Raw genomic sequence first — 21,839 nt, 5'->3', positions numbered from 1 at the left:
TACTGGCCACTGCGCTTGTCAAGAGGAGACGGCTGTTTCCGGGTCGCCGACGGCGGGTCGTTTATGTCTGTGTCAGATCGTAGAAGATAAAGATTCGGGGTGCAGATGATGCCGGGAAGACTCATTTAAGGTGTGAGTGGGGTTGCGGGCTATGCTGATAAGAGGTTAGAATCTGGACCCCTTTTCTAGGGGATTTGGCGATGCTTTCTGAAGGTAGAGAAACATTGCTAGTGCATGTGATTTTCGGCAAACCCATTTAAGGTGTGAAGGCCATGGGTCATGCTGAAGGACAACTGAATTTTGGACCCTTTTTCTTAGAAACTGGCGATATTCGGCGATCTAAAAGGTGGCCCGACGCGAGAAACCCGATAGGTTCTAATTACGGTGCTGGAAATTGTTGGTGTTAGATCCAATGTAAGCCATGCATAGGAATACTACTAACAACAACAGTAGATGCCGCTCTATGGGGGGATGTGAATGATCACCAAGACAGCCATAAGGTCTGGTGTTCCGAAATCTGATATTTCATGCAATTGAGACAGGTGACGTCTGACATAGCGTGAAAAGATGAGTGCGTCGAGTCATTCATACATCGAGAACTTGAGACAGCGTTGTCTGAAGCCTAAGCCTTTTATCTTACTTGATAAAAAACATAACATATACTGGACTCTGAATCGTCTGGAAAGGTCAACGTACATATCTGAGGGCCACATATGAAGAACACAGGATGAAGACGATTCAGCGGCCTGAAATATGCTTGTCGAGCTCCAGATAGAAGATTCCACGTCAGTCACCATAAAGGTTTGAATACAGCAACATGGACCTTTCGTTGCGCGTTAAATTTCTTTGGGAATTTTGTGTCGCCACGTTGGTGAACTTTAGATACTGTGTGTCGAAAATACAGTGGGCTGCGGAGGCTCTTGCTTTACCAAATAGGTTTGAAGCAGGTAAACTTGTGGAAGGACGCGACTGCTTCAACCTCAGTCCAGGAGACTGTTTCCGTCAAAAATAGTGCCCAGATCGTTCAAACCTGGAAAGAGAACAATATCTGGTAGAATCTCTGCTAATAGAGTTAAGGCCTAGGCCCGTAAGACGTAAGCAAGTCGCCCACTGGGTGTGCGTTGAAATCATCGCGACGCTGGTTCTCAATCTTGCCATGTGGTTTGGTCTTAGTGCATAGTCGTGATTTAACCAAAAGGCATATTTCCTCATCTTGTAATCTATCAAAATGGGGGACGCTCTCTTGTAGCACCATGCTGATCAGTCCTGAGCTGCTGCTTCAGGAAAGGCTTTTCCCGCTTATTTTCATGTCAATCACCACTACCACGAGGCTTCCATAGTTAAAAGCCAACAAACCTTTCAGATTCATTCGGATGAAGTCCATGTTAATAACAGGCTTACTGAAAATAGCATTCAACTGTTCGGGGTCCTCCACAAATCCGGTAACCTCAATATCACGGAGTTAACGGAGGTAACCATGAACCTTGCTCGACTCTCATAACAGTACTAGCTAGCCGTTTTAGTAAGGTGTCCAGAGAGGCCGGTAACTCCGCAACTTTGCATTAACTGATTCGCCAAATTTCGCTAAATATTGGACTCTACTGGAGCATTGGAGTCCAGAAAATGGCACCTGGATGCGATTCATAGTACAGCAATCCTAGCTACTGAACGCCCTACGCCCTACTGCCAAGATTCAGCCGAGGTCGACTACTAACTTCTATGAGTGAATACTAATCTCGGAATTGTCTTATTCAAACCATTGCGATAGTTATCTAAGGATAAATAAAAAGGCGTAGGCCACCCAAGTGCCAATCACGGGCATCATGGACGTCAGCCAGCTCAACATACGAGAGTTATGGCAACATCACGCCAGGTAACCTACGACAGCCGCGGGCTGAAGATCTTTGCAAATCTTTTCTTTCCTCCCGCGTCAGCTCCCGACCGCAAGAATGCTGCAATTGTTGTTGGTCACCAGGGTACAGGTGTCAAAAAGCAAGCCTCTGGCCTGTACGCCAAAACACTTGCCTCTGAAGGGTTCATCACCCTCGCCTTTGATGCAGCCTACCAGGGAGAAAGCGAGGGCTTACCCCGAGGCTTAGAGGATCCCGCACAACGTGTCGAAGACATCAAATCCGCCGTCACGTATCTCTCAACCCTCGGAAACGACGTAGTCGACCCGTCTCGAATTGGCTGTGCAGGCGTCTGCGCCTCTGCAGGCTACGGAATCAGCGCCGCAGCAACAGATCAGCGCATCCAGGCTGTCGCCGGCGTATCTACAATGTGCTTTGGCACTTTGACCCGAGAAGGCATGAAGGATCCAGCAACCGGACAAATCGACGCTGTGAAACTGTCCCAAGGCTTGGAGCAGGCCGCGAAGGCTCGGATCGATGAGATGGAAGGCAAGGCGTCAGTGACTCACAGCATCCTGGACGTATTTTCTCATCCGAGGGAGGACATCAGGGCATACTACAATGATCATCGGTGGAGTAATCCCAGATGCACCAATGAGATGGTGACGAGGAGTATGGAGCTTCTCGTCACATTTGATTCATTTCAATACATTGAATGGATCTCGCCGCGGCCTCTGCTGTTGGTTGCCGGAAACGAGGCAATGACGTTCCCATATAGTCAACAGGTTCTCCAAAGGGCCAAAGAGCCGAAGGAACTTTTCGTCATTGGTCGGGCTGGCCACGTTGAGTTGTATCAGGATGTGTCAAAGAGTGGACCGAAGCTGGTTGACTTCTTTGCAAGGGCACTTTGCATGTAAGCAGTCCCGGGATGGGGTTAGAAGTAGTTGCCAGAATGAATAGAATCTATAGCGACAGCTCTTTGGTGAAGAAATGGCAGCGGACGAGTACTTTCCAAACAGGAAGCAGCCCGTATCCTCATGTATGTTGGTCCATATGACATGGTAATGAAAGCTTAGACGACGGCATGTCCAAATTCTTCTGTCTCATAGCTCCTAATCTAAGAGACGGCAGACTTCTCGCTGAACGTTAGGGTTGCGTTGATGAATTGGCCTCAATGTTTCAGGGACAACGAGGTTGCCCAAGGCCAAGGTGGCCTTCATTAATAGATACCCCCGAAGAGACGCTGTTGAAGAAGTGTACCGATCATGGATCGCGGCTACCCTCTTTATGCAGACACGGACTTGTGAACTCATATGGGTGTCCCTCCGTAGCGGGGAACCTGGTTATCGTATCGGTGGAAGGGGGCGAAGGAGTCGTCTAAGCTTAACTCGCAACTTTACGTCCTTACATCTTATCGTCAAACCGACAGACTGTAAAGCGCTATCTACTGAGAGAACTACTTAGGACTAGAGGTAGTAGCTAATTTTACACAACATAAATATGTTAAAAACGGTGGACCAAAGGTGGTTAATCTCCTGAGAAGTCGTTTGATTACTACTGTGCTCTATAACCTCCCCTTTCTATCTCTATTGTCATCGTCGTCCTTGTCGTCATCTTCTTCTCTGTTGTTGTCATCATCCCTGACGTCGGCGTTGTCCCTGTCGTCGGCGTTGTACCTGTTATCATTATCCCTGCCATCGCCATCAATAGTTTTATCTCAGGTATTCTTCTTAACATAGATAGCAAAAGTTACTAACTCTCGAAATATCATAATAAATAGTGAGTCATTAACCTTTATAGACCTAAGAAGCTTTGGAATGTTTCTGCACACGCCACTTAATTGTCTGTGGGATAGTTCAGGTTTAGGTGAGGTAGCATAAGGTAGAAAACGTCTTTAATAAAGTTAATCTCTTTGCGCAGTCTCTTCACCTTCTTACCCATCCCAATATCTTGCGCAACTACCTCCATGACAACAAATGTTGCGTCTGGGGTATTGTTTTGACGCATCGTAGCCCTCTTATCTACCTGGCATCTTCAGGGAAAAACGCAAGCACCGGACTAAGAGCTTCACGATACAAATACCGCTCTCTCTCCCTTGCTGCCGCCTCCTCACGGCCCATGCCTCCCTCCTCGTCTAGTTGCACCGTGATAAGCTGGTAGTCGTCTCTATGGGTTTTGCGCCAGGCCCTTGCTACTTCCACGATCGTTCCTATGAATCTTGAAGTATAGAATAGCGTTGCGACCGCCGAAATGACAAAGCTGGCCTGGGTGACCCGACAAGGTGTAGCCATGTCCTCTGGGCATTGCCGAGTCAAGTACCACGGGAGAGGGCTCGGATGCTGCATATCCGAAAAGTCTGGCGATGCCTGCGATGATAGGCTATGAAACCAGAAGAACGCGAGAAGACCATCGTATAATAATGAAAAGATTTGAGAGAATTGACCGAAAAAGCCCATAGTGAATCGAGCAAGCATAAGGATTGCAGATAAGATTGCAACCGCGAGGGTGGCGTCGACAAGCCTAGGGAAGAAAAGAAAAAAGTCAGCATCACCATTGAGTTTCATTGTAGAACGATGAGGACGCGTGAGAAAAAGAAATCACATACTCCTGCGACCAGACCAGCGGAACTTTAGGGGGCTGATTGCAGTTCGGATCACAGCGGACCGGCTGGCTTGGGCTGGAATTCCAACCCTCGGCGCCCCCCTTTTCCCATAGTTTCAGTCGATAGTTTCTGAAGGATATCACCAAAAAGAGACTGATAGCAGTTGCACAGAGGCAAAACTCAGGTACGAAGGTGAACCTGTCGGTTATCTTGGCTGCCATTTTCACAAGCTGCAATGTCAGCAATGTGACGGGTATGCATGGACAATCTTGACCTTTTATTGTGTCTGAACGTATGATACATCATAAAAATGATGCGTTAATCGCGGTTGGTAGCTGCCTTGACTGTTCGTATCTGGGTGGAGGTTCCGAGACCGAAACTTGCTCATACTGCCGCAGGGGTCACGGGAATGCGGCGGCGCGATACCTTCTGCATCGCCCTGCGCGAATGAACTTGGACACGATTACTGGCTTCGTCGAATGGGGAAGTAAATCACACATTGAGTGGAGATTTTTCTCCATTTCTAGTTAGCAGGAGCGAGTGCCCCGAATATCCAGATATCTTGGTCAAGACTAAGAGTGCAATGGCTACTTTACACTACAGCACAGGTTATCATTGCATCAAGCAGATTGCACGCGGTGTATGTTACTTAGCCTATGGCCCAAGTACATGATGTTTCATTGTAATTTATGATGGAGCTTGGTACTTCAGATTCCAAGCTTTATGAACGTCCACGTCTTGGCAGCATCATGCAGCAGTCATGCGCACCTCTCGTTTGGCTCAGCTTCCGAGCAGGTATGCGCAAGTTGACCCCGCAATCGCTGCGACTCGACGTTTATTTTGAATCGCCTCGTACATCAAGGTAGAGAGTTCAAGTCATATAGGGCCTCAATCACCGTCTTCATCCGCTGTGTCTCGATCCTTCCATCAGCTAGATCGATCTCCTACTATCCATAAACATAACTCCGAAGCCCCAGAGTCAATTCGATCTAAGAACTTTTAATCTTCGACGTTTTTCCATGGCTCTCATCATTAAATGGGGCGCTGCGCCGCAATCTCTACTCAAAGCACACCGACGATACCTGCACTCGGACAGGCATAAGCCTCGAAAGTCTCCTCATCAGCTCAGTGACGAGGCTCCATGGCCTCGGACCCCCTTTCCATCACCCCATGAGATTCTGGGCGCGCAACCGGGGGTTCCTTACACCAAAAAGCACTTCTACCGGCTCGTGAAGCTATATCACCCCGATCTTCGTACTCTGAACAAACCCCGCGTGGTCAGTGTTTCGCACGCAACTATGACTGAACGCTACCGCCTTGTGATTGAGGCACATAAGATACTCAGTGATCCAAAGAAGCGATTGCTCTATGAAAAGTATGGACTGGGTTGGAGTGAGTCCGGACAGCGGACTCAGCAAGCACCTCGCCCTTCATACAGTACCACAGCTCGTTCAAGATACGATGACGCCTCATTCACTCAGAAGGACTCGCCACAGCGTCAATTCCCAATCTACGCATCAAACACTGTAGTTGCCATTGTTTTTGTTGCGATGGCCATGGCAGGGGGTATTGCTCAGCTCGAGCGTGCTCGAAAAGCCCGGTGGGATTTTCAAAAGCGAGATTTGGCCCTGCAGGAGGCAATTAGCAGAGATCTCCAACACCTGGCAGACCAGCTCGAAGGAAAACCAAGAGACTTGAGAATATTAGAATTCTTGGCACGAAGAGAACTTAGCAGCTGGTCAACACTGGAGGGCCCGCACGAAGGATTCAACCCGTACGAAAACGTTTGCCGCCATTGATCATTTGAGCTATATGTCTCAATTTCCGAGTGGCTAATTATCAGGATTATATCTCTCTGAAAGAATGTGTATTTGAAATCAACTGGTTTTGTCTTGCCCTGGCCTATTTTGCTTAGAGTCCTGCTATCAGGGCGGGGGGTGGGCGTAGACGACGATAGGGACGACGACGACAACGACAACAACAATAGGGACGGGGAAAGGAATCAAGATAAGAAAAGCAGAAACCACAGGGACGACACGGACGACAGTAAGAATAAAATTGTGTTAGCAAAATAGACTATCAGACCTCATGTAAGTAGTTATCCGCCTGGACAAAAAACCAACATCCCTGTTACGTTTATTGTTCTTACTGCATCGTCGGTCTTATCCCCGCGGCAGCCTAAACTATCCCCCTTAAAAATTGAAATGCTTAGCTTCGCGTTCGGCAGCTGTAAGAAGCTCTGGTATATCGCTACAAATGCCGCTCAACTTAACGTGGTCTAGTCCGGTAAAGCCATCTGCATCCATAGCTAAAATACCACCACCAGGTAGTAAAGCTCGAATGATCTGTACAATACCCGCCCGCCGAAGACTTAGATACCCGCCATAAGTCGTGATTTCCTTGTCAGAACCAGTTGACATATCATATGCTTCACTTCGAGGCATGATACATCTTCGACCATGTTGAGGATCTAAGGTAATCCTGCAGGCAAAGATCAACGGTGTGAGGTACACAGTTCGGCGCCAAGATCTATGCTCCATGACAAATACTGATCCTGAAGCGCCGAGGGACACTAATTTCTCCACGACGTTGGCGGTGCGGTGCAAAGTTCCCTCACCAGTACCACATCCGAGCAGCTTAGCCAGCAGCTGACTAGCTGTCATGCAAACCTCCGGGGCCATCTCGCCAGCTAGAATCTTGCCTTCGAGGGCGTCAAGAAAGCAAGGGTAGGTGATGTTACCCATGTAGGATGCGTTACCTATGGGTAAGTATAGAGCAATGGTACTGTCGTATTCGAGAAGGACCTTCATCTTTTCGTTCATAGTGAACGAATTTCGCCATCGCAGGTGGTATGCTATCTCATGAACCGCTTCATGAAAGACTCTTCGATCCTCCTTGGAAGAAAGGTTTACGAGCCCGTTGCTCATGAGCCAGACGAGGCTCTCCTTATTGACCAAGGTATGTGTCATTGCAGCCCGTAGGATATGCTTCATAACAGGATTGAAGCCCCTTGGGGGAAGCGCACCGGTAGCTTCGTTGATGAACTGCAACATACGATGAATATCATCTGCAGATGACACCATTTCCAATGCGCCGTAGATGTACCACAGCGCAGTTGACCCATCAAAAAGTCGACCTTCATCATCAGAGGTTGACAGCCTTGGCACCGTGAGAAATAACTTCTCGACGAGGGATATTCGGCCGCAGCTGATAGCTTCACAGACAATCCTGGGGTTGAGTGGAAAGACAGAATTCTCAAGAGCGAGGGAAAACACCTCGTCAGGAACTGAGTTTTTGATCATATCTTTGAATAGGCTGTCGCTGTCGCAGGGATTTGTGTATCGTCGAGTGCTCTTCTGTAGCAAAAGGCGGAGTGTTGCTGTATGACGGACGAAATATAAAGGATTCCGACGTTTAGACGGCCCCTTCAGAGGCAAGTCGCTGAGCTTGGCTCCTCTTGACATCAACAACTGCGCGGCGTCAGCGTCGCCTGAAAGCAAGCTGGCACCCACTATCGGAAGTTGTTCATAGCATTCTTTGGCCGATATGAACGAAACCGACAGTCTGGGGCTCATGCCAAGATCGATACACTGTGTCATCATTTCGAGATGTCCAGTGACAGAGGCCCAGATGAATGCGTAACCTTCATCTCGGGCCACGGCATTTGGCACCAGGCGCTGACAAAGAACGGAGCTAAACCATCGCGACACCAATGCCCATTGAAGGTGATCTTTGGATGCCAGTGAGCATGAGATGTCCTGAAGAATCTCGATAGGCAAGTCCCAGATGGCCAGCTTGCTGCTGGCGACAGGCTTAAGAACTTCCATTCTGTAATGATCCAAGCTTCCGAGTTGTGTTCTTGTGCAAACGATGGCCTGGCGATTTTGGTAGAAAAGAAGTGACGGAGTAGATGTCTTGGTTTTGTGCATGAAAGTTGGGTGAGTATTTGGAGTGTTAGAAATGGAAACAATGACAATGCAGTCGCAAGTCTAGGGAATACTTTAATGTACAACAGCGTATATCAGTGGAATGTTTCGGAGTTACGAAATCTGACCAGATGTTTCCAAGAAAGGTTTTTCGAGGCCTTACCCGGGGGTGACGAGTCACGCTTTGCACTCTCACAACCTTGAGGGTAGTGGCTCAAAGTGGTGACATCTGAGTTATGCACATGTATAGACTTGCTCTCAGTGGGGAACGTGTAAGCCCTTAATCAAATCTAAAGTCTAGGTGTATTCAAACAGTTTCGAGATCCCAGCGAATGAAAAAGCCCTACGACCATTTACTTTGGTTGCCCTCAAATAATTCACTCCTTGGAAGTTTGGAAAATAGCAAGAACACAAATTGTCATCCGCTCCCGCAGGAACCCTCATTGATCAATCAAATGCAGATCTTGCCAGTTCGTCTCATCCCCAAAGAAGAAATAGCAAGTCAGGGTTCCCTTTAGCTGAAACATTGAACATTCATGGTAGATGATAGCGAGTATGATGCGGATACTAAAGATTAGTAGCAGAATCGTAGCTACAAAGGTTGAGCTCCGCTGCCTCGCGGAACATCTCCGCCAGAATGACAAAGCTCATTGCCTGACAGCAGAGGGGAAGACCGGCGATGGGACTCTGAAGCGACACAGTTATAGACGTGATTGGCAGCGGCAAAGACCGGCTTTGATAGCTACGAAGACAGACATCGTTGATCAGAATCACAGCATTATTTGAGTGTAAGAAACTGTATGTCTCTAAACGTATTATTGCTAAAATATCAGGCCTACGTGCTAGCCGCCGCTGTCGTCGTGACAGGTGCAGCACTTGTTGCAGCAGATGTGGCTGCCGCCGTAGTGCCCGAAGTAGTCGAAGTTCCTGTTGATCCACCCTTCACAACCGTAGCTCGGACAACTTGGCCGAGCGTGTTGAAGACGATATTGACTAACGAGCTTAGCGGAGCATACTCGTAGACCTTTTGAACCAAGCCATTGCCGAGGTCCGTCTGAGATCCAGTGAAAGTCATGTTCTGCTGGTAGTTGCCAATGATGCTGCTAAGAGCGCTACTACCAGCGTTGGTGACTTCTTGCACAATGTTGCCGAGGTTGTCGATGAGGAAGTTGATCTTGGTGTCGCCGTTGACGATGGATCCGAGAAGACCATCCACGGCGCCGATGACATCGTCGACGACATCTCCCACTGTGTCGAGGAGGTTGATCAGGAGCGGGTTCAGGTCGAGGGATGCCAAGGTACGGTTGACAATGTCGACAAGATTACCGAGGCGGATGACAAGCTCGAGCTCCGCTGAAACGTCAGCAATGGTGATGTTGACCTTCTCGATGCCGACCTGCACGCCAGCATTGATAGTTACAAGCTTGGCAACCTCTGCAGCGAGATTGATCTCGGCGTTGAGGTTGTCGACGTCGAGCTCGATGCGCCCGACGGAGAGCTCAGGGACCTTGAGGTAGACATCCGCAGGAGGTGTGCTGGACGGGGCCGTGGTCGTTCCACCCCCGCCGCTACCGTTTGTTCTGGTTCCTTGCGCAGCTGTCGAGGTTGGGGTGGTCGCAGAGCCGCTTGCTTGTGGTGTCGAGGACTGTTGGTCGGCTGCCGTGGTTGTCTCGGCAGTGTCCGTCGCGGTAGGAGTTTGTGCCACCGCGAGCGAGACGAGGACCGCGAGAAGGAATGAAAGAATGGAGTACCTCATCTTGATTGAGGTGCGTGCTTGTGTGAAGGAGTGAATGAAGGAACGACGACAACACCAGATGGGGAGAGACGAGGAACGGCTTGACGCTGGTGAGCTGTGGGATACTCCAGTCACGGCCACAGGGCCGCCGGGGGATATAAGGCGGCATCGTCCTTCAGCGAAATCAAGGTTGTCAATTTACCTCATCGGCGTCCCCTGTCCATCGCGGAGCAGTCACGCATCCACACCCGAAGCGGGACTGGTCTAATGCGGTTCCATATCTAGGGCGGATAATGACAACGGTTCCGAAAAGGCGGTGCTGGCAGCTGGCCCCCCGCCGCCCCCCTTTCCAAAGCGTGGCTAGTCATCTCATGCCGAGACATGCTGCAAGCCCCCGGGCCGATGGGCTGCATGTTTTCCTTGGAATCACTTCCAAGTTTCCAAGGTAAAGTGAAATTGCCGACCATTATGCATGGGATATCGATGCCGCGTCGACGGTCTGGGCCTTACGCCGTGGGATGAACCAGTCGGGTGATTCGCTTGAACGTGGGCTTCGCGTGCGGAGGAGGCTTCCGAGAGGATAACCGACTAAGTGTGGGCTTTGGAAATGGGGAGACTTACCCATGATCTTAGCATGGATTTGTATTGAAGTGGTGTGGGTGTGATACCTGCCGGCGTTGGGAGAATTCCCTCGTCATCACATCTGGGCCTCGCATCCCCTCCCACATGCGTCAATAGACCATACATCTATCCAGTATTCCCCGCGTCCATGTGAGCAGTAGACCTTGCTCGTCTGCGGCCTTTCTTCCTGTCGTCTCAAAATCTTCATCGGCCTGCTGTGCCGTTCATTCGTTCCTTACGAGACTTCATCAAACCTTCGCCATGGGCCCCTTCATCAGCAGGGCATTCGCCTTGCTTGCCGCTCTTTCAACTGTCGTCCTCGCTCAGGATGACCCCAAGGGCGATGGCTACTTCGGCTACACTCTCGAACGCCGCGGTGACAATGAGTCCGCCGTGTACGAAACGGAAAGCACCAGTACCGGCATCGACACGCTCAACCCCATTCCAGACGTGTATCTCAACGCCTCTGTATCAGTCGGCGAGATCAGCATCGAGGTGAAGAACATCACGGCCAAGGTGAACCTTGACGCAAAGGTTCTCAACCTTCTACACTTCCAGGCTGGCGTCGACGCGAGTATCGACCGTGTCAAGCTGGGCATCTACAACGTGTCTGCCAAGGTCGAGCTCGAGGCCCGCCTGGAGAATGTCGTAAAGATGGTCGACGACGTCCTCACGAGCATCGATCTCAACCCGATCATCGCCACGCTGGGCGACACGGTCGGTGACATCGTCAACAAGACCACCGACGTCATCACGAGCCCCGTCGAGACGGACGCGAGCTCGGTCGCAAAACGCGACCTGACCTACCGCATCGAGAACAACATCTTGTACTCAGTCAACGACTTCTCCGGTCGCACACACACGAACCGCGTGCTCGCGCAGAACGGTTCGCTGTTCGACGTGTACCTGAACAACAACGGCGACGAGACGGGACGCCGCGTTGTCGGATACTACAGCCGCGACATGACCTTCAGCGGCCACAACAAGACCATCTCGATTGACGGGCAGGTCAAGGAGTTTGAGATGCAATACGTATATGCGCCATACCCCGGCCTGGAGGCGTTTAGCAACATCTACATGGACACGACTGGCAAGGTTGTAAGGACGAAGATCGTGGCTGAGGCGGAAGGAGGAGGCACTGCGACGATTAGCAATGACGATCAGTGAGCGGCGCAAACGGCCTCACGGTCGAAAGTGAGAGACAGGGCCTCGAGCCGCCAATTGAAATTGATTCCCGTTACCAACGACATTATAGGACCAATGCCATTGTGGACATCGAATTGCCGTTTAAGATGTGAGGCATGCCAGTCTGTAAGCAGAAGAACCTCCGACGTCTGGATCGTTCGATTGAAACGGGGAGCCGCCTGTGGGACTTTGACACGCCCCCCATATAATGGAGAAGATATTGGTGGGGGCGTGTTCGTGGGCAGACTGCTGTTTTTCCTCGCAATGGAACGCGGTCAAAGCTGAATGCACAAAGATCACATCACACAGGCATGGCCTAATTATGGGAATAACTCGATATCGTAAGTGACATGTATACGTGTGCATACACCTTCTTCCCTTCTAACTATCAATTGTCGTGACTACATATACGGAGCTACAGCGTGTAACCACGGAAAGATTCTGAGCTGTTGCAATTCTTAACAGCGCTGTTATTTCTGGTCCAGGAACAGGACCAAATCCTCCGCGAACTGCGACGCTCTAAGTTCTCGGGCTAGGGCCGGACGGGCAGATCATTCATCTCAGCCCCCATGTAGCAGCGCACGGCGCCGCCAGCGACCTGTCCACCATCATTTTGTGCTCAATATGAAATTTGTGCTGGAGTTATGAGTCTGGGTGCAACTCTTCCCCGCTGCAGCATGTCAGAACCACGATAAATTACCGCAAGGTCGCACCCGTTGGTGACCTGGATCTGCCTTGCGACTGCAACGTGGGCGCGCCCGGGTCGGTTACACCCAAACGATCAACCGTCTCAACGACGTGCTAGTCACCGTTAAGTGCCTGTTGGTAAACCGAGAGTGATCTCGGTAGAAGTCACTTCTACGGCGCTGCTTAATTGTTGGACTGTTGGTAGTGTGACTGAATTGTGCTTTCTTTTTGGCCACATTGTAGCCCCTGAACCCCGCGGAGGCCGTTGGCACGGGTTTACTTTAGCCGTGAATCACAGCCCACAGCTCCAATTTACTCAAGTTCTAGCCAATGTCATCGCCCGGCCCAGCTTTATTGATGGAGTTCTTTGATGGAAAAGGAAAACTTCACTGGACAGAATCCCATGTTGTCAACATGGAGGTAACCTTGTAGGGTGGGCTCTGTGAGGTGGTCCACTGCGCAAGGAGATTATCGCCAGTAGGATCTCGTGGCCTGTCACCCTCTCCTCATCGCCCTGCACGGCAATTCGTCCGACCAGATCTCGATAATTTTTGGAGCCAGTGCAGTGTTGGCAGATGCAGAAATCAAGGCAGAGGAAATTTGGCATGTTTCACACGTTCGATTCTGGCTCTTCGATGAGTTCCGCTTTCGTCGACGTGCGTCGGATAAGCGAGTGCTGAGGGTCTGTCGACGCGGTTACGCGGCACCAATGCAAGGGCAGCGAGAGGAGGGAGGGAGTGATGCGCTCGCTCTAATGCGCTGCGACGCTGCGGCGTGATGGAAGCTTGGTACGGGTAATAGTTATGCTTGATTAGCCAGAGCGTTCAGATGATCTGATGGCGGCATACTCAAATCCTGCTTTTGAGAAAAGGGGTAATATTAGATGTTGTCGCGGCATATCTTTCTTCGTGCGTGGAAGACTGCCTTGTCCTCCATACCCTGTTCTCAGCTACGCAGCCAACGGCTGTCATCTCATCTCCGGGGGAGAGTTGAGGGGAAGCCCAGAACGGAACTGTCCGAGTCTTTTCCGTGCTTGAACAACATGTCGTCATTAGAATCGCATTTTGTCGTAGGGTAGCATGCCCCCTGGTCGTGGGTTCCTCCTGTATCGCCGATTGTGGAAACCTTCCGAAGGAGCCCCGTCCGTTGGTTTTTTGACGAAGAGTTTGCTTCCATGAGTCGTGTTTGGTTCCATTGCAGCTGGGACTCTAGCAACACACGTCTAGTAAAGCGCTTAAGGTTGCCATCTGAATTTCGCTCACTCAAAGAATCTTTTTCGACATCACAGCGCAGACATACATTGGCCAGACTCCCCGAAGCGCACAAAGTGGGATGTCAGTCACGCAAAGCTTTAGCATGCATGGGTCATTGGACGTTGGCTTGGGCATTATGTTGGGGCTTTTGTGCTCACATTGATGTATCTACTTTCAAGTATTTCAAGCCAAATTGCAAACAGCCTCGTTAAAAGCAGGCACCAATTTCTTTTCGTTATGTGGAAAGAAATACAAGCAGGCGTCGCTACTTATAACCTAATTCATCCAACCCGTGTTCATGACGCTATGGAACGAAGCATACTTGAGTCCCGCAAGACAATGAGCTTTTCAGGTGCATCTTGCAGTTTATACAGCAGGTAGCTGTCGCCCAACTGCTCCTGTTCACTCAGAGTGAGGATCATTGGCAACTATGTGAGGACCTCGAAGGGGCATGCCTTTGACAGGTTCGCCTTCGCTCCTAATCCACCAACGGTTCGACGCATTCCGAACAGTAGAATTGTCTAGTACTGGACGCTTTTGCCCCGATCTGAGATCTATGTCATGAGGATCTCTCCGAAGACACTCGTGGCGCCCATAGGTTGCATCAACTCTGGCAGCGGTTTCAAGCGCTCTCCGGCCCTTCTCTATGTTCGTGAGTGGCCTTGGGATAAAAACGGGAGTTGGCTCGGGTTGCAGCTTAGAGGCTGGGGTCGAGGTTCGGACAGGGGCTGGATTCGGAATTGGTTTGATAGCTGGCTCAGGACCAGGCGGCGAGTTGCCGTTTCTCGTGTTACCGTGCGGTTCTGAATGGGCCAGCCTATTGCCCCTAGGTCGTAGCATCTCAACATCACCTTCTTTCTGAGGGCCCACTGGGGAGTCGAAAATCGCATCTCCCATGTGAAGGAGCTTGTGCATTATCCAGATCAACCAGACTCCAAAACGAATGCCGAATTTCATATCTGGCCTAGAATGAAGCACATGTTTGCGCCACTCCGTCGAGCCATGCGTTATGCCGTCAGGGTAGTCGTGAGGATTGCGTCTTGAAGGCAAGTCCATGGATATGTGTATCCACCGCGCCATTCCACCGCAGAAGACCAAGAAGGCCATTCCAACCACAATCGCAATGAAGAGCCCCAAAGGGATCTTGCGTTCATGGTTGAAGGACGCGACGCCTACAATTGACCCGAACGTAGCGCCAAGTAGAGCGCTGTACAGAAAAAGGGAGAAGATTCCGAAACGAAGGAAAGCCAGGTTGGCGCCGTATTCGTCGCATGACATCTGGGATTCTGACATTGTTTTAGCTCTCGAGAAGCAGGGCGACTTCGAGGAAACGATGGGGATGATGTTGACGAGAATATCTCACGCTGCTATGTTGGTTACGTTCGATGACTCCGCTACGATGTGATCATCTGTGTATGTTCACGGACGCTTCTTATATGTCGTATCGCGACCTCTCTGTCGCACCTGAAGAATCGAATCGTATCTTGAAGGAAGCTTCGTATGGAAATGGGTTGGTTCGGATGTGACACAGAGACCGACACATCGATGGCGCTTGCATTCGATTGGCGCCCTTTTCGACTGCGTTCCAGAAAACATCAGTGTCTTTCATGAGGAGCACTTCGATCCTAGATTGTGTTTAGCCTCAGACAGACCACGGCATGTGATATGTAGGCTTAGGGAGATAATGAAAGAAAGGCGCTCTACTTACTACCCAATGCCAAACGCACAACGGATTTTGTCTCACTACACAAACGCATCACCCAGTAGCTGGTCACTAGCTCTTTCTGAAACCCTGCTAACTCATAAGCAACCTCCTCTAGCCTGCAAGATACAGTAAAACTTAAGATAGCAGCAAAGAATGTAGTTGATACCACCCCATACTCTGACCGACACTGGGTTAGACTATAAAACAGAGGCACTGATTGACGTTCGTCAGGAACCGCAAGCAGAAAAGCCAGAATTGATTGAAAAAAGGAAAAAATAAACCCGAATGATTGGATTGAGTCAATCGCGGTGAGGATTTGAGCCTCACGCGGGGGTCGAACCCGCAACCTTGAGATTAAGAGTCTCACGCTCTACCGATTGAGCTAGCAAGGCGGGCTTGAATTGTTGACGGCGACCGAAAGTTCGAAACTGAGATACTCAGCCTGGCTGCTGTATCTTCGATTTACGCTTCAAGATTCACAATTCCCATGATTCCTTGAGTGGTTGAGCTAAGGTGGAATTCTCTAATTGAGTTTCGCATTCTTCGAACTTTATTTTCGCGTGGTGTGTGACGTTGCCCACACCTCAGCAATTGCTTCTAGCCGCTGTCGGCCCCCGTCCACCACCAAATCAGGGCATATCCTTGTGAAGACTTGCCCTTGTTCAATAATATCTGTTCGCTCGTCAAAAATTGTTCGGATGGTAATTCACTTGAACTACTATATTGACCGTCACGACATCCCTGTTGTGCAAAGCTTCATGCAGGTTCCGATTTGGTCTCGGTCGACAATGAGGCAAACTAGCTTCGCGCCCTGTGCCGATGGACCGCCATAATTTCACAGCATCATGGCGTAGAAAAGCATTGATGAAGTGGTCGAAACTCTCAGTGAATCCGCATCTATCGGATCTACAACTCAAGTACAACCTCCGCCGGAAGGCAACCGTAATCTCCGATCCCGTTGCCGGCGAAACCTTAACGGAAGATCGGTGCTCGGAGCTATCCCGTTTCTCCAGATCGCCATCTAGACGTGAACTTGACCGTATTGTTGATCAAGTATGTAAAGCAATGTGCTACCTCCAAAAGCTATTCCAAGACAATTCTCAAGCATTTCATCCTGCACACTCAACATGTCTTCCTCACAGGTTTCTCTTGCTCCCAGACTGGGATGGATAGGTAAGCCCACCGTTCTTGGCCATGCAGATTTTATTTTGGTGCAGGTACTGACAAAGGCCAGGACTGGGATCCATGGGCCTGCATATGGCCTCAAACTTGCAGAAGTATCTGTCAAAGAAGCAGGGCCCAAGTCTTCGTTTCTATAATCGCACTGAGTCCCGTGGTGACCCTCTTAAGCAACTAGGGGGCACTCCATCAACCATCCCTGACTTAGTGTCCAACTCTGACATTGTATTCATGTCCTTGGCTGATGATTCTGCGGTTGAATCTGTGCTGGACAAGATTCTGGAGGTTGGCCAACTGAATAATAAGATAATTGTTGACACCTCGACCATCCAACCTTCCTCGTCGGCGACGGCCAAATCAAGACTGCAGGAGAAAGGCGCCGACTAAGTCGCGGCCCCAGTCGTTGGAGCCAGTCCTATAGCTGCGAAAGCACAACTTTTGTGGATATTGGCTGGAAAGGAGAGTTCCATTGAGGCCGTACGTCCTTATATCACCGGTGTAATGGGAAAGGGCATTGTTCCGACAGGCGACGACGTTCGCCAAGCGAGCTACTTGGAAGCTGTAGCGTAAGTGCATCAAGTCTTTGGCGGAAAAAGCTCCCTCCTTACTGACCTCACTATGTAGAAACACTTTGTCAATGGGCATGGTAGAGGTGGTGGGTGTCGCTCATACTCTCGGTGAAAAGGCTGGGCTGGGAATCAAAACCGTGGAGGCTTTGCTCCAAGAGCAGATTGGTCCGGTCGGGTTGATGGTTTCGAACCGACTGACGTCCGGTGCTTACATGCCTCCTCGGGGCGAGCGGCCATGGTCCCCCGCTACTAACGGAGTAGCAGCCGGAAGGCAGGCTCTGAAGAGCGGTACACAGCCTAAACTGCTGTCTCTCATTCTGCAGCAGCTGGAACAAGCGGTGGAATATGCCGATGCGGCAAACCGACAAGTCGATGCTTCAGCGATTTACGGAGTTATCAGAAAGGATGCGGGACTCTCTTTTGAGACGGACCAAGTCAAAAAGAGGGATGGTTCTATGTAGAAATTCCCTACAGATCCATCAGTCGGGCAAAATTATGCGTGCTCAAAGCCCAGTGCGGTCTTTTGGATTTACAGGTTTCAGGTTAGATGAGACGTATTTGCAAGGAGGCAAACCGCAATTTTGGTTGTCGTCACTCACAGTCATTCAAGTACCGCATCGCATGATCATGTTGCAGACCATCGACCCTTGGCGCATGATGTCTTCAGATAGTGCAAGTTGCTACAATGCGGAAGTATTATCAAGCTATCTTATGTGTCGAAATGCTCTGAAACGTGATAGAATGTAAGGTAACCTAAGTGATTGGCCGCGGGAATTTTGAAATTCAGCCAAACCAGTCGGCAACCTGACTTGACAAAAGATTACGCGTGGGAATTTTAATTGAAAGACCATGACATGCAGCGTGCATACAATCATGGCCAGTTATATACATGTAAGCTGAGGATGACGATGACCCATGAACTCACCCTCGAGCATGTACAAACATAGAAAGAATAGTGATTATGACCGGAACTCCCCGCTTCCTAAGAACTCTAGCCTTTTTCTAACAATCCGACATTATCATTACTTCTTACTCGTAGGCGTTCCATCCCCAAGTTCTGCCAAAGGGGCCTTTGGCTCCTGTGGTGGCGGCGGTGGTATCACCGGAGGGCAATGCTCAACGCCGTCTAACTCGCTGACTGTATGCAGCTCGGGCACACCGACAGCTGAAGGATTAAGGTGCCTTGCATGTGGGGTATGGCTAGTCATCGAGCTGACGTTGCTGTCTGCATACGTCGACATGCGCTGGTTATCGATCACGGGTGAGGCATGCTTCAAGCCGTAATACGGCGAGTGTGGCGGCGAGGTCGAGGCGTAGGATCCCTGGACGGTAGTCGTGGCGAAGGATGCTTGGATGGTCAGTCATGATCCTTCGGAAGAAGGTGATGAGAGGCTTACATCGGGCCGGGTCATACGGACGGGGGCTGCGTGATGGATCATAGGGTGAAGGGCTGTGTGGCGATGAGGCGAAGCCCATCTCGGGATGACGGCCGGGAGACGCAGGCTCCCAGTTCGGCTCGCGCCTTTCGTTGCGCTTCCGAGCGTGCCAGCCGCATCGCCAGACGATGGCAATGATAACGCCGACGGCAACGGCAGCTCCAATCGCGATACCTACAATGGCTCCCGTGGCGAGACCACCTCCTGACCCACTGTCCGGCGTTGAAGTTGCAGACGCGGATGCTGAAGGGGTTGGTGACGCATCCTCGCTGGACACGAAGAATGCTCTCGCGCTGGCGTCTTTACTCAATGTGGCCGGGATGAGGTTGTCTATCGGGCATAACCCGTCCGTCTCGTTGCATGGATTCGTCGCGCAACATCCGATGAACGGGAACGTGTTTGTGTGTTCGTTTTTGCAGGTCCACCAGATCTCTTTCGCGGGTCTCGGATCGTCACAGCTTTGCGCCTGGATATTCGGGTAGACGTCGAGACTGAACGACGACACCTTCCTGTCATCGGCCGGGCACTCTCCGCCGTTGGCGCATGGATTCGAAGTACAACAGCCGAGAAACTCTTTCGCGCTGCCGGTGCAGACGTAGAACTTTCCTCCTCTGGGACAGCTCAAGTCGCCGCTGTGCGCCATGCCGATGGTGTAGTGCGGTCCTCGATAGATGTATGCCGGAAGCAGGCGCTCCCCTTCTTTGGTTCTGTTGGTGTGCAGAAGAAGAAAGATATGAGATCAATTTCAAACCCTGACTTGGGAAAAGCTGGCACGCGTACTTGATTGTTAGTCAAGACATCCCGTCTGAGATGTATATAAGCGTAATTGAGAGAGGGCCCACAGGTTGGAATGCGAACCAAGCCACCCTAGCCCGATCAGCTTGGCTTGCCCGGGGGCATCATTCGGCGACTTTGATCTTCGATGGGGTGGTGGTACTTGGCCCAGCACAAGAGAAAGCTCGTCAGACGGTCTGCAGGCAGACGGATAAGGCTGTCGCTGTTGCCGCAGGGCGAAGGATGTGCCAATATTGCGCTTGTGGGGGTTCACAGCCTCTTTTTGGGGGCTCTTGGGGGTAGGCTTTTTGACGAGCATGTGGAGACACAGGCTCACTACTTGGCATCATCAAGATGGAGACTGGCGTTGGCCAAGACTTCGAGTATGCGGGCTGCGGAATCCGGTAAGATGAAGGGCATTGCATGAGCTCCCAAAACCACAGCGGCGGGATTTCTTGGGCGTTTGGGAATTGGTCTCACAGTGTTTGCCATTCAAGGATGCATTTTCATTGAATAAGGGTGTGTGTGGGATTGCACCCAAGCCGCGTGGAGGGGACTGAGACAGATCATCACGAGGGGGCCGGCTTGATTAAAGGGTGCCATTGTGAGACCTTGACGTGGAATGAGTTCATTAATGGTCTTGGAACAAGACCGAAGAGCAAACAATATTCTTTGCGGGCGGGTGGGTGTTCTGCCGGCTATCATGCTGTTGGAGCCAGGGTTGTTGGTTCGAGGTGTTTGTTGGGTGGCGGGGGCTTTGCTCTTGCAGTCTGCACTTTGTAGGATCGCCTGCGGAGGACTTGGCTGCTCAGCTGAAGTATCTGAGATAAGCCCAGCCTGGTTTGCGGTGCAAGCTCTAAAAATACGAGAGAGTTTGTCATCACCGCAAATGGGACGGGTCGCCCAACGGGAAAGGCTGCTGACGGCGGTGCTGACGGGGAATCCGAACTTACGAGTAGGGTGCCTTTGTGCCGACAGCACACCACCACAGCATAATACGGGATTTTGCCTTTGTGAGTGTCCAGAACCAACAAGAATCGACCTCAAGTTGTGTGACCAACATGCACGCAATGAAGAGATTGGGGCAGGGTTTGTTGGAACAAGTTGGAAAGTGCTGCGTTTGAAGAAGCGATCGGGAAGGTTTCATGATCAAATAATTATCCTTCAAATTTCGCTCGATGGCCCCCTTGCTGCGGGTTTGATCCTTTGCGTTTGCTCATGGCAGTCTTGGAAAAGTGGCCTTGTGAGGGCATCGCGAAGACCGACGTCGATTGTGTTGTGCATGAAGGACGAGGACCACCACCAGACAACCATTTTGCGTTACATTGTGACGGCCCCATACTTTTTCGAGGGGCGAAATCCAATAATTTGTTTATAATCCCATTTGACTGACCTGTGGAGAAGAAGCCGTTGATCAAAACCTTTTCTGATGGTGAAATTCAGCCGCTTTCCACGAATCGTCCGAAGATGTAGGCTGTCAGGTATCGCGACGAACAAAAAGGTTTCAGTAGATACCGATTCAAACAGCCCTTTACCGAACGTGTCATCGTAGACGTGGCCAGTCACACTTCTGTGGGCACCAACTAGACCTCTGCGACGAACTACACGAAGATCATTATAGACTGGTCGGGGTCAATTAGAAGGCCTTGAAACAAAGTAGTAATCCGATGACTCCTCCACAGGTATTCAGCGCCCGCGGAATAGTGGAAATTGGATATATAACCGTCCGACCACATGAGACAACCCCGATGAGTTACCGGATCGGGGTCTTCCTCCATGGGTCGGCCTGGCAGCGCCGTCCTCTCAGCCGTAGAATACGAAACTTTCGGCCCGGGCCACGAACGCTCAGTAACACAAATACGGCCTTGGCCCGGGGTGGCCTAGGCTCCACACGTCGCTTGGGATGGCCGCGTCGCTCATGGAACGAACTGGGCCGGGGGATGGGCTGCTTCCGAACCGGTGTCGAGCAAGTCTTGCCGGTAGGGCTTTATGCGGCAGCCTAGGTGGCGGGTGTGGCACCGTCGCCGAGAGGACTTTGGAATCTTTAGACGGCCCCATTGCCGACGAAAGGATCGGAATGGGATGCTGGACATCAGCATCCACCCCGAATCCTGTGGGGGTTGCGGAACCGTTCGCTCGGTAAGTTGAGGCCCGATGTGCCTTTGCCAAGGGTGCCGTTCACACATGAAATTTGAAGGCGGTTCCACTACGACCTGTGATCATGAGACGGAAGCTGTAGCATTGAACCTTGACAACTTCACATCTAGGACTTCATCCTCTTGACATCGTCACATTGAGTCTGCTATTTTCGTTCATG

At 50.7% G+C, this 21,839-nt stretch overlaps 7 protein-coding genes across 7 annotated transcripts; 4 read left to right on the top strand and 3 right to left on the bottom strand.

The window, feature by feature from the left end:
• Window positions 1–1,855: 1,855 nt before the first annotated feature.
• ycjY (Uncharacterized protein) lies at window positions 1,856–2,767 on the top strand (the record flags this gene model as incomplete). Its single annotated transcript, XM_036637912.1, has 1 exon — window positions 1,856–2,767. One exon carries the CDS (start codon window positions 1,856–1,858, stop codon window positions 2,765–2,767), a length of 912 nt encoding a protein of 303 aa, XP_036496966.1.
• Window positions 2,768–3,871: 1,104 nt separating this feature from the next.
• Window positions 3,872–4,673, bottom strand: CGCS363_v006062 (uncharacterized protein; the record flags this gene model as incomplete). The annotated part of the gene is made up of 3 exons (XM_036637911.1): window positions 3,872–4,146; window positions 4,294–4,370; window positions 4,456–4,673. 3 exons carry the CDS (start codon window positions 4,671–4,673, stop codon window positions 3,872–3,874), a joined length of 570 nt encoding a protein of 189 aa, XP_036496960.1.
• A 4,540-nt stretch (window positions 4,674–9,213) lies between these two features.
• On the bottom strand, window positions 9,214–10,134 carry CGCS363_v006061 (uncharacterized protein; the record flags this gene model as incomplete). Its single annotated transcript, XM_036637910.1, has 1 exon — window positions 9,214–10,134. One exon carries the CDS (start codon window positions 10,132–10,134, stop codon window positions 9,214–9,216), a length of 921 nt encoding a protein of 306 aa, XP_036496968.1.
• An 861-nt stretch (window positions 10,135–10,995) lies between these two features.
• CGCS363_v006060 (uncharacterized protein) lies at window positions 10,996–11,901 on the top strand (the record flags this gene model as incomplete). Its single annotated transcript, XM_036637909.1, has 1 exon — window positions 10,996–11,901. One exon carries the CDS (start codon window positions 10,996–10,998, stop codon window positions 11,899–11,901), a length of 906 nt encoding a protein of 301 aa, XP_036496967.1.
• A 4,790-nt stretch (window positions 11,902–16,691) lies between these two features.
• On the top strand, window positions 16,692–17,130 carry CGCS363_v006059 (putative 3-hydroxyisobutyrate dehydrogenase; the record flags this gene model as incomplete). Its single annotated transcript, XM_036637908.1, has 2 exons — window positions 16,692–16,737; window positions 16,799–17,130. The coding sequence occupies 2 exons, from the start codon at window positions 16,692–16,694 to the stop codon at window positions 17,128–17,130; spliced, it is 378 nt and encodes a 125-aa protein (XP_036496397.1).
• A 114-nt stretch (window positions 17,131–17,244) lies between these two features.
• On the top strand, window positions 17,245–17,773 carry CGCS363_v006058 (uncharacterized protein; the record flags this gene model as incomplete). The annotated part of the gene is made up of 2 exons (XM_036637907.1): window positions 17,245–17,309; window positions 17,368–17,773. The coding sequence occupies 2 exons, from the start codon at window positions 17,245–17,247 to the stop codon at window positions 17,771–17,773; spliced, it is 471 nt and encodes a 156-aa protein (XP_036496399.1).
• Window positions 17,774–18,334: 561 nt separating this feature from the next.
• Window positions 18,335–19,391, bottom strand: CGCS363_v006057 (uncharacterized protein; the record flags this gene model as incomplete). Its single annotated transcript, XM_036637906.1, has 2 exons — window positions 18,335–18,660; window positions 18,710–19,391. The coding sequence occupies 2 exons, from the start codon at window positions 19,389–19,391 to the stop codon at window positions 18,335–18,337; spliced, it is 1,008 nt and encodes a 335-aa protein (XP_036496403.1).
• Between the last annotated feature and the right edge of the window lie 2,448 nt (window positions 19,392–21,839).

Source organism: Colletotrichum siamense, assembly GCF_013390195.1.
Source record: "Colletotrichum siamense strain Cg363 chromosome Unknown KSG_Cg363_contig04, whole genome shotgun sequence".
Taxonomy (NCBI): domain Eukaryota; kingdom Fungi; phylum Ascomycota; class Sordariomycetes; order Glomerellales; family Glomerellaceae; genus Colletotrichum; species Colletotrichum siamense.
The sequence above is the reverse complement of the archived record's forward strand: the minus strand, read 5'-3'. Positions and strand labels throughout refer to the sequence as shown.